Raw genomic sequence first — 12,478 nt, 5'->3', positions numbered from 1 at the left:
CTTAATTAAACAGCTCCTACTTAGGGTAACTCGTACAGCTAGTGCTGAACATCACCGCATTTATTTTTTGTACACATTGAGGTTGCAGGTCTTACCATAATACTTGTGGGTAGGAACCAACGTTGTCGCTCGGAGGTAGTTGTGAGCATGCGAACCACTACATTAAGGACCTGCATTATTAAAAAAATAGGAAACCTCGTCAGCAGGATTAACAGAGCTAACATAGTCGGCTTGGCAATCGTTGGAATGGTTAGTGTGTTTAGTACTATTTACTCACATCATCGACAATCTCACATTGTGGCAAGCGCTCCCCTACTAGAGATACAGTCGCCGACGTCGATCAGAATTTCGCTGTCGTGATATTGAGGTATATAAAGGTAAGTATGTAACCAAAAACTTTAATAATTTAATTAATACATCAATTAGGATATAGATTAATAAGTATTTCTTTGTTATCTCAATATGTTGACATTGATACTTTTAATGTTTACTACTAGTGCCTTTCTAAAGATTTCGTAACTATCACATTATTTATCATCGACGATTAAATTACTTGTAATATCTTCTATATCTGGGAAATCAAACTTGGATTTCTCTAATCAACTGATTCGCTAGAGGTGGGACACTTGTTATTGTTTGTTCATCTGTTTGTTTCATTTTTATTATGAGTAAGTTTGACTTGTCGAACTCTAGCACATTAAACTCATGTCGTGACCGTGCTTAAGTACCTCTGTGGAAGGTCTCTGCTAAAGATGTAGGTTGCTACGACTAACTCCAGCCCGGACAAATTCATCATGTCCTTCGGACGGAAGACCAAGTCGATAATCTGTAAGATATAGTTCACGTTACTGATAACTTACACACCAGAGGACGTGATTCCATAATAAGATTCGGCATGCTGTGTTGAAAGATCGAATGTAAATCCTAACCTGTGGGATTCGCTCAACCTTTATACTCAGCAGACTACCTACGTTGACCACGTCGTCGGGAGCAGGGGGCCGGTCGTTGCACCTATGCCGTCCAGTAACTCCAGAACCCACACGTTCTACGTTATCCTCCGTGTTGAATGCAGGGGTGTCTCCGTCGGTCTCGGAGGTTAAAACCACCTAAACAATGCCACCAGATTGTGTAACGGCAGGCACGCAAGTTATCAGTGAGTAAGAAGTTTTCACGATTGAACAAAGAACAACTGGAAGCCTTTTTACCACTTCAGGTGACGGCTTTGCGGGTGATGCCGTAGGAGTTGAGAGGAATCGCGACATCGACTTCTTCTTTCTCCTCGTGCTACTCGGAATGTGGTCGACACTGAATGTGGTGTTGTTAACTGGTCGGTTTGTTGCGGCGTGCGCTTTCTGGATTTTTCCCGTTCGAGGTTGCTTTGCCGGTTTCTGAATTCTCACGAACCTTATGGCTCTTTCTAATCGGTTTCAACCGGTGGATCACAGATTCAATCGGTAGACCCGGTTATAATTAACTAACTATATAAAATTTAATTTCCTATATCAACTTATTCTCTAATTTATTAATTAATTAGTATCTATGACATTATTCAAATATATGTTAAAAAATATTAATATTAATAGATGTCATACAGTTATCAATAACAAAAATATGTCATCGATTAATAAACTTTTTTTGGCTTATCTTGTTTAATTTAAAGATATCTAACGAAGTCTAGTTCTCATTTTAGTAAATACACATAACTCAAAAATAATTCATTTTTATAAAAAGTAACCATAAAAAAATTTACATTAAATTAATTTAAACACTATCCATTAGAATACACATAACTCACAGCATTCAGGCACACTTTTAATTTTTCTATTTTATCTCCATTAGATTTTATTTTGTTCTACTGTATTTTCCTTTTAATTTAGTAACTTTATCATAACCCCATCGGAGTTGCAATTTCACTCTACGGACAGTTTCCCTTTTGGCCTGTCTCCCTCCAGCGTTTTTTTTATTCCTTCATTTTTTTTTCCCGACTGCATTTATTTTCACTAGAAAAATTCATTTTTCAGTCCACTACTTACAAGGAGCAAATAATGACAAGAAAGCGTATGAATCGGCCCATTTTTTTGGAGATTATGAGGTCCAGCCCAAAGACCCGTTATGTTTGCCCAGGCTTTATGTGGCGCCGTTACAGTTGCGGCAAGCCAGCCATCACTCATGAAGAGCCCCCCTATTCGCCAGCCCTGTCAGGCCGCCTCCCCATGCCTCGACATCATAATCACGTGTTGCTCCGGAACTCAAGCAGAAGAAATAAAGGAATCTCTAGATGCTCATTAATTTGTATACTATAATTTTCCATTTATTAAATATATCTATGCAGACCCCACTAAACAACGGCTTATAGAGCAGCCACTTGTAATCAAATGAGATAAGCTCAATTAATCTATGTGAGTGATTCCCGATGCATGTGAGAAACAGGCCATTACGGATAAATCCTACAACAGATTAAATGTATTAATTTTTCAAAATAAAAAGTATGAGCTTGTCAAGTTCAAGAATGAGATTATCACTGTTGAGTGTAGGTTGAGGAAAATTTCTTAGCAACAAAATAAAATCATAGAAGCATGTAGGGAATTTGATCTTTCATTTTCCATTCTTTCCTTTTCATAGGATACAAAGACACCTAATTAAAACATGCTGTGCGAAATAAACTTCCTTATACGGAATGGCTGCTATCTACCTAAGCATGATTTAATTGAGATTATAGCAGACGATATACTCTCTTCTTCTTAAGTTTTTGTTTTGTTTCAGTTGTATTTTATTTTTAGTCAACAAAAAAATACATGTAATTTAATTTATTTTTTACTCCAATACATTCTTTATTAGAAGTAAATATGATGTAGACCATTGCATAAAAAAAATTACTCCTTAGGACAATAAAATTTTGCAGATAAACTATTTAAGTCATTATAAGATTAGCAATTGAGCCATCTCAAAGATAATATTGTGGAACCTGAGACCTTAAGCAGAAATTAATCAGTTATATAAAATTTCAAAGATATACAGGGGGCTAGTTATATTCAATACCATAACACATTGAGTATACAATAATACAGTTAAGCAAACTATTTATCCAATCAAATTCCGCAATGTGCCGAGATTTATGTTAAGCCAACAAAATATAAATCATGCGACACTATTTCCACAACCGTAACTTGGATTGAATGCACCATTTACATATATAATAAGTAGTATTGAGCATACATATAAATTATATTTAATAAAAGTGGTCGGAAATCCATATATATATATATAGTGGAAGTTGTAGGAATTGAACATATATCTTTTATATCAGAATATATAATAATCCTGCTTAAGACTAATTAAACCAGTTATTATTGTTATTACTATTATTAATATTATTTCAGGCAAATTAAACATGAATGTTCTGGAAAGAAAAATAAACACTACTCCACATACAGTTTTTAATTTCTATATGGACTTTTGGATTGTGTTGCACCGGGTTATGGGAAAGGGGGTGCTGAACATGGATGTGGTGTCAGGTGTGTTGCAAATCGGACCGTACGACACATAAGGTGCAACACGAAGGGTCCGACTTGTAGCAACAAAAACGGATGGTCCGTTTTGTTGCATGGTGGACACGCGGCACGCAAACATAGCTCCTCAAATGGTGCCCCACAGACCAACTCGCTAGGTGCAACAAAAACTCTCACCATCCGAGTTATTACTTTGAGCCTTCACTTTCAACCTCAAAACTCCATTATTGTTCTTCATTTCTCTGCTGCTGGTGGGTTTGCATGATGGAAAAAATAGGAAAATGCTAAAAAAAAATAAAATTAAAAATGTTGATCGTCCTGAGCTTCATATTATGCACTATCTCAGTTTGCTAGATTATGTAAGTTGGTTTAAAATTTTTTTAATTTTTATAATTATAGTTATTATTGTTAGAAATTTAGTTGTTATTATTATTGTTAGGATCTGAACTTAGAAATATACATAGAATGGTTAGGACTAATTTTAATTTTTTTTTAAAAATTTTTTCACTATTTTTGTATAAAAATTATTATTGTTAGTGTGTTAATTATTATTATTATTGTTAGTGTGTTAATGATGTTATATACATTGTTGTTGCAGTTTAAAAGAAACGCAATATTTTTTTAATTTGTTTAATATTTCTTATTATAATTATTAAAATTTTGGAAGAAGTGAAAAATTAATTGCTTCTGCTTAATTGTGGTCGAATTCAGCTTCGAATGATCCTGAGAAATTGTGGCTCTCGTACATGTGTGACTGTCATTATACCATTCTTATATCCTAACAGTACTTCCGGCTAATCATGTTAACCCGGATAAGCCAATCATACCCTGACCCATACTATGTACACTTCGCATAAAATGTCAACAGTTCAGACTCATACACCCGGTAATCTACGCTTCTTCGTATAGTATACTCTTTTATCGCTTTAATAACAGCTTCCCTGAAACTGAATTCCATCCCAACGGCAAATTCACCATCTGCGACAAAAGAAATTTCTGCCACCAGAACAGCCATACAACCAATTTTAAAAACACAAATATTTAAATATTCGAAAATAAAGGTGAAACAATTTTTACTGCATCAATTATGATAAAAACCTCCAAACTATTTATATTTAACTAATTTACTAACAAATACTTATTTATATTCAACTAATCTACTAATAGATACTAATTTTAATTTAACTAATTTACTAGTTTACCATTCTATACTGATAAATACTAATTTATATTAATATAATTTACTAATTTACTAATAAATACTAATAAATACTTAACTAATTTACTTATATTTACTTAATAAATTCCAATTTAACCAATTTTAATTAAACTAATTTACTAATAAATTCCAATTTATAATTACTTAATTTACTAAATTAACTCATAAATACTAACGGATATTTAATTAATTTACTACTTAACCAATAAATTCTAATTTATATTCAACTAAATCAATAACTCTCTTATAAATTTATTATCTTAAAGTTAAATACACAAATAGGTAAACAAAAATAAATACTGATCAAGTATATTTTCACACCTCACTTAGCTACTTGGTCCAACTATCAAGATAAATTAATAAAAAATTCCAATCCTTCTTATAAATACGGAGAATTACGTACGTGCACTGATATAATCTGGAAATTCCAGAACATGCATGGCTTCCAAATCCAAAACTCGCATGAATGATGGCTCCTCAAACGGCACATCGTTTGCCAGTGCAGTTGCCACATCAGACACATCCGGAGCCATAGCTCCGTCACCTTGAACCTCATCTCCATCTGGACTAACAACTTCGTCGTAGTTGCTTTCGAACTCTTCTTCATTGTCACTATTGTAATCTTCTCGTAGAATATTCCGGTCGGCCTCAGATTGCTCAAACTCAACATACAACTCGATGAACGAGAGTTGACTCCGATTTTCAATATACATGGAAAACATATCTTGCATGCTCGCTTCGTCCGTTATATATTTGGTTTGAAACTGGACGAATCCACCAAACACTTGTATAGGATATCTATATAGAATACATGATATCCTTCTTGCCCTCTCAGAATGAATCTTTTCACAGATCACACCTTTGAGCTCTTCAAATGAGATTGTGAAAGGAATCACAACATCTAACGGATTTTCACAAACAAATGTTACTCCTTCAGATGTTTGTAACAAAATCTGACCAAAATAATACACCTTCAATAACACTCTGTCACTCATTTCTCTCAATCACATTAACAAGCTCATAAACTTGGGTTTTAGATTTTTAGCTATTATGCCAAACAAGTAAGGAAACAGAGGAACTAAAAACCAAAAGAAAGAACCGTTGAAGAAGGAGAAGAAGAAGATGCGAGAGTGGTTGTTCTGATCCAGTTTTCACCAACTTTTATTTAAAGTCCCAACCAAATCGGACCATGCGATTACCTTTAGTGAATTCAAAAAAATAATAAAAAACTCAACTCGGACCCTCCGATTTCATAACACAACACAAAAAAAAAAAATCAACACTGCTAACAATTCGGAGGGTCGATTACCATCTTCCAGAATTCTAACATCTCTTCCTCCTCAAATCGGACCTACCAATTTGCTATGCAAAACATGCCACTAAACAACTCGCATGATCCGAATTTTTAGACCTGACACTAACCAAAAAAACTGCCCCATATATTTGTATTGTGCCTTCATGATTCCATATCCAAAAAACACACGCACAAAGCCTCCATATATAAAAAAAAATGAGCCACTCCACATAAGGCCATACCTCTGATCCATTTGATTCAATAAACGATATTATTACCTACATTAATTCAATAAACGACCAGCACTTAAGAAGAAAATAAATAATTTTTAAAAGGAAATCCATTTGGCTTGTAGCGCAATTAATTTAGATAAAATCACGCTGCTTGAAAAAAATATAAACAAGACACATAAATAGTACCGAAGCATTCTGGCACCTTCAACTAAACAAGACACATAAAGAGAATAAATACCACCACAAATCTTCAATTGAGGTCATCCACAATCAATGGTTAATCTCAACAAATTAGAAAGAAATTCCTTCACCGAATAAATTATAACAAAATAACTAAATCTTGAATCTTGACCACTGAATAATAAATACTAATATAATAACATTTTAAGTTACCATACAGCTTTTTAAATAATTTCTGTAATCTTCACTATCTATAAATAATTCAGTGACCATGATTTCCCTCCTCTCAAGCAACATAAACATAAGTCTCATCTTCAATGCATTGGGAAGTCGACCTTTGTGTTGAACTATGCTATGTTTCAAATTGAAGGCAAACCAAACCAAGAAAAACAAATAAATTACAAAGCAGTTAGAACTTAGAACTTAGAACTTACTTCTGGTAGGTAGAGCCAACAACCATTAAGCCAGCAGTGTCAGCTAGCTGTTCCAATTCCCTCAGAGATTTTTCTATCCCAAACACATCCTCATTAGTTAAAATTATTTGTTACAAGAAAAAAAAACAATCATATAACTAAGAATTTTATTAGTTAAAATTATGAATTCAAAAAATATATGTTGAAAAATCAAAGATAATTATATTTTTACATAATACTTGTCTAGTAATTTTTATGAGTAATCACTTTAAATACCTTGTCACCAATCACTCAATCAGGCAATCACCATGCTACCTCAACCTCAACCGCAAATCACGCAGAGCAGAAGCTGCTAAAGACATTGGCACTAAATCTGAGAATGGGGAGAAAGAGAAAGGAGGGGGTAAGGTTACGAAAATAACCTCGCCGGCTTTGCAAGCAGTGTCGACGGCAGATGTGAGGAAGGAAGATCCAAGATCCAAGATCTGAGATCGTCGACTGGTTGAACAGTATCACCGCAACCGGTCTTCTGTACTCAGCATCAATCACCCCCGTACCAACGTCAATCGAATGCTTCAACACAAGACCCGATCGCAGAGCTGCAGAGAAACAAAATTTCCAAAAATCAGCAACAAAAACAATTTTGAAACCATAACATAAACAAAAACGAAGAAATCAGTAATTTCAGTTTCGGTTTCGCCTTCTCTAACAGAGTAACTATTTCAGTTTAACTTGAGAGGGAGAGGTACCTAGATGATCGTAACCGGTGGAGAGAGGAGAAGCCTGAGAGGGAAGAACGACGTTGTCGGAGAACTTCTTTACACGGAGGAGACGAAGGAGAGAGAGAAAGGAGATCGAGAGCGCCGTATGATGTGTTTCATTTAATGAGCTAGGGATTGCAGTTTTTTTTTTTATATACGTGTGAAAACGACGGTTCAAAACCGCCATAATCACCAGAACTGCCACCAAATACAAAGTTAATTATGGCAGCATCAAAAATGTCATAATGTCCGAATATTACGGCGATTCTTTAAAACCGCCGTAATATCAATGCCATTTAAACTCTTTTTTTTGTAGTGAATATTGTATTAGATGGAATTAATTGATCTATTATCTTTATTTGAAATAATATTATAAATTATAGTAACCACAAAAAATATTTTACCTTTCTTATAAACCTGGCTTTTAATAAGGCTTGTACTTGTTCTTCTACAATTTATGTTTTTTCAGGGCCGAACTTCCATCGTTTTTGTTCTACAGGTCGTGAGTTCGGGTAAATAGCGAGCTTGTGACACATAAGGTCGAGGTGTATCTCAGACATATTGGAAGCTTTTCAGGCGAAGAAGTCGGAATTTTGTTGTAAGAGCTTAACGAGGTCTGCTTTTAATTTTTCACTAAGGTTGGCTCCTATACTTGTTTTTTTCCCCTGGTCTTCGATTTGAACCTCTTCAATTTTTTCTCTAGGTTGTGGTCGTAGTTCTTCTCGTGCTCAGACACCTCTGAACTCAACGGCGTTGACTTCTTTACCCTTTATGCTTCTTCGTAGGTTCAAGCTTTTATTATAGCATTTTTGTGCCAACCTCTGATCTCCTCTGATGGTAGCAATTCCCTTTAAAATCGAAAATTTTATGCAGAGATGAGGAGTGAAAACAACCGCAGCTAGTCGATTCAAAGTTGTCCGACCTATCAACATGTTGTAAGCTGATGCTACGTGGACCACAATGTAGTTTATACTCAAAGTTCTAGACTTCAACCCCTTACCAAAAGTGGTGTGCAAGGAGATAAAGCCGAGAGGTTGGATAGGCATATCTCCTAACCCAAAAAGGTTGTCGAGATAAGCTCTCATCTCTTTTTCTTCTAACCCGAGCTTGTCAAAAATGAGTTTGAATAATATATTGGCAAAGCTTCCCCGATCTATCAGAGTTCTGTGGTGGTTTGCATTGTCGAGTATCATAGTGATCACAATAGGATCGTCATGACCAGGTGTCACTCCTTGAATATCTTTTTTGGTGAATGAAATTGTGGAAAAGTCGGCAACGTCGTAGTCCTCCCCGATTTGGTATACTTCCTTGAGATGCCTTTTGCGAGAAGATTTAGTTACTCACCCTCCCGCAAATCTCCATTTTTCATATGTACGTGCCTATCAGGGGGTTTGTGGTGGCCGATCTCATCGACCTTTGTCTTCATCACCTCTCTTTCTTTTTCCAGGATCGTCCGATCTTTTAGCGAGGCATCTCTCTAATGGGTTTTTTCTAACCAGTTTCTCTATCACATTTTTCAGATTATAGCAATCATTGGTAGAATGTCCATATAGTTTGTGATATTCGCAATATTCTGTCCGACTTCCAACTTTCTTGTGCTTAATAGGACAAGGAGGTGAAAGTTTTTCAGTGTGACAGATTTTCCTATAGATGTCGACAGGAGAAACTCAAAGTGGGGTGTAGTTATGATTCTTCGAGGTTTCTCCGAGCTGTATTCCTCTTTTTTCTTTGCTTCTTTATATTTATCTCGAGCTTGATAGGGAGGGTTTTGCCTTAGAACTAGCTCTCTAAGTCGGAAATTCTCTTCCATGTTAATGTACTTCTCCATCCATTTTTGTACTTCATACAAAGAGGTCAGATGTCGGTTAGATATATATTGAGAAACGACTCTTCTTTGAGGCCATTGACCAAACCCATTATCACGCTATTTCTGTAGGTAAATTTTGAATCTCTAAACAAGCTTTGTTGAATCACTCCATATAAAATCGGAGAGTTTCTATGACTTTTAGTTTGACCCCTAGAAGGCTAGGAGCATATTTGACCTTATCTTTTTAAATCAAAAAGCGGGTGAGAAACTTTCTTACAAGATCGTTGAAACAAGTTACTGACCTAGATAGATGGTAGACTATCAAACCACTTCATCGCTGCTTTAGATAATGTCATCAAGAAAGTTTTACAGCGAGTTACATCAGACGCATCAACTAAGTACATCCGACTTTTAAAATTGTTGAGGTGGTGTTTCGGATCGGTCGTTCTGTCATAGAGGTCCATATCATGGCTTTTGAAGATCCTAGGAATCCTAGCCTACATGATCTCTTCAATGAATGGATCTTATCCTCCAAGAGGGCTTTCCTCTCGATCCGCTCGATTACTCTGACTTAAGGCCGGCCTCTAGTTTCGAGAGCTTTTCTTCTAACTTTTTTCGTTGCCGTACTTCTTTTCACAAATCTCTTTCTGCCTCTCTTTGTCGCGCGATCTCCTGTTCAAGTTTCTCTAATCGACCATGGTACCCGTGTACGAGTCCCATGATCTCGGTTAGATGCAAGGGTTCTTCAATCTCTGGTGGATGTATCTTTAAATGGATTCTCCTTGGTAGAGGATTTTTTGATGTTCCCTCCCCGTGAGGACCACTCGTTCTATCATGCCGTGGAGGTATCATGAGTGCTCGGTCATCGTTATGAGGTTTTGGTTCTGACTCCGACACCATGTGTCCGTCCTCGAGCTGATTGTCCGCCATGATTGGCTATAAATTTCTAGGTCTCCGGTAACGGCGTCAATGTTTCAAGGGTTACCTGAAACTAGATTGAATTTAGCCTAGACGTAAGGTCTAAACTCTTTCTGAGGCAGCGTCCGATTTGTATTGGTGCCGAGGTGCCGCCGTCCGAGTTCTTCGTGAGGAGGTCGGGGTGGCACCTGCAAGGGACTCCGATGCTTAAATTAGCAAGGGTTTAAAACAGGTTTTTAGTAGATTGGATTCTAAATATACCTGAGGATATTAGTATATTATTTATAGTAGAAAAGATAATCACCTTTTAGAGTAGTTCAACCTTTAATGATGGATAATTGTTCCTTTTTTTAGGAAAGTTGTTGAGATCTCCCTTTTAGATAAGTGAGAGATATTTTAGGAGTTAATTATTTATTCACATAAATAGGCTGAACTGTCGTGGTCGTGCCCGACCTCTAGAGGTCGGATAGGGATAGTAGTTGAATCTCTTGAGTGAGCTACATTTTTGGACTTGGCTATATCTTTGAGTTAGAGTATAAATAGATGCTTTCAAAAGTATTTTTATCTTTTAAAAGTACAAATATATAGTATTTTTTATTTATCAAATGTTAAATGAGGAGTTTGTATGTTTTATAATTTTTTCAAAATATTTTATCAAAGTCAGCCTTAGTCCATTGGATAAGAAGTTTAATTTTTTCAATAATTTTTTATTCACTAAAAATTTTCAAGAATTATTAAACTAGTCTTTCTTTCATTTTTAATCAAAATCAATTTCAAGTATAAATAAATAAGTTTTTAACAAATTTTATTATTAGACAATTAAATCTCCAAAAAATTTATTATAAAACAAATTAATCCACTCAAAATAACAAAGAGACCATTTTATTTCATGATAACACAAAAACTTATAAAAAATAAAAATTCATTACGGCCAAAATGTCTAATCTTAATTTTGTTAGAGATTGCTCTCTTTTTTTGTTTTATTGACAAAGTAGTAACTAGTGAGGCAGAAGATTTCGACACATAGATAATGGACCAATTACACAATAACGAAAAATTCTATATGATAATAAGAGTTTATTGTTTTTAGTTATTAATTAGTCATTAATATTTAAAAGTGTAGACTAAAAATTACTTTCTCATATGTTAAATAAGAAAATTCTCCTCTAATTTTATTAGATTATATTTTGCTTAGGCATAAGAGGTTTCATATCCTTCCTTCTCATGTTATTGGCACCGGATCCACAAGCAAAGCTTCGATGCATTTCTTCATTTTTCCTTCAGCATGAGTGTAACAATCTTCATCTTTGTACATCACATCCATAAACCGTGCCAGGTTGAGAATATTCATTAGAAACGGCCTTGGAACTTCTGTTGGCTTGAGGCATTCCTCATTTATATCCTTCCAAGCATCTGTAACTCCTTTTTGCAATTCTTGAATGGCTTCTTCTTTAGATATATCACATTCTCTCATATAGCATTCTAAATATGAGACAATATGTTCTCTTTTCTGTTCAAGCTGTATAATATTATGAGATTTAGTTTTTAAAATAATTTTTACATAACTAAAGAATAAGGAAAAACATTCAAAAAATAAATTACTCATTAAAATTTAATTATAATGTGAATTGAACTTTTAAAAAAGCGATGTGCCCACAAAAATGAGCACTATGTATTTTTGTGTAAAAAAAATATTTAAAAAATAATAAAAATCAGTTTAAAATAGCCAAAATTTTCTTATTATTTTACATTCTTTAATTATTGTTAAAATAAATGGATAATTTTAAATATAATAAACATATAATTATAAATGTTACATGTATATATGAAATTTTTACCCATTGGAAGATGTCTTCTGTAGCCATATCTTTCATGCCAATATAAGAAACTGTTATTAGCATCGGATAACCAGATGTTATTGTTGATGTTTTGATGTATTCTGTCATTATTGGTATATACTTGTTATTCAACCATTTGATCTCCGTCATGTAGGCCTGAATTGTCTTCTGAAACTGCCATTCAACACATATTATATAACAAAATCATTATTGATAATAATGTATTTAAAATATTATTGTTCATACCCTAGCCTAAAACTAAAAGTTAGGTCTAAAGTAAGATAAAATTCAATTCTACAATGACTT

General features: G+C 34.5%; 1 protein-coding gene across 1 annotated transcript in view; it reads right to left on the bottom strand.

Moving 5' to 3' along the window:
- The window catches only part of LOC107613213, a 1,123-nt gene extending 866 nt beyond the window's left edge, over positions 1-257 (bottom strand). Inside the window, exon 1 of the mRNA XM_021110001.1 lies at positions 96-257. Within this exon, the coding sequence (XP_020965660.1) occupies positions 96-224 (129 nt within the window). The 5' untranslated portion in view covers positions 225-257. The remainder of the gene's footprint in view (positions 1-95) is intronic.

The sequence above is a fragment of the Arachis ipaensis genome, chromosome B08 (genome assembly GCF_000816755.2).
Source record: "Arachis ipaensis cultivar K30076 chromosome B08, Araip1.1, whole genome shotgun sequence".
Classification (NCBI taxonomy): Eukaryota; Viridiplantae; Streptophyta; class Magnoliopsida; order Fabales; family Fabaceae; genus Arachis; species Arachis ipaensis.
Note: the sequence above shows the minus strand (reverse complement) of the source record. Positions and strands in the feature narration are given on the sequence as shown.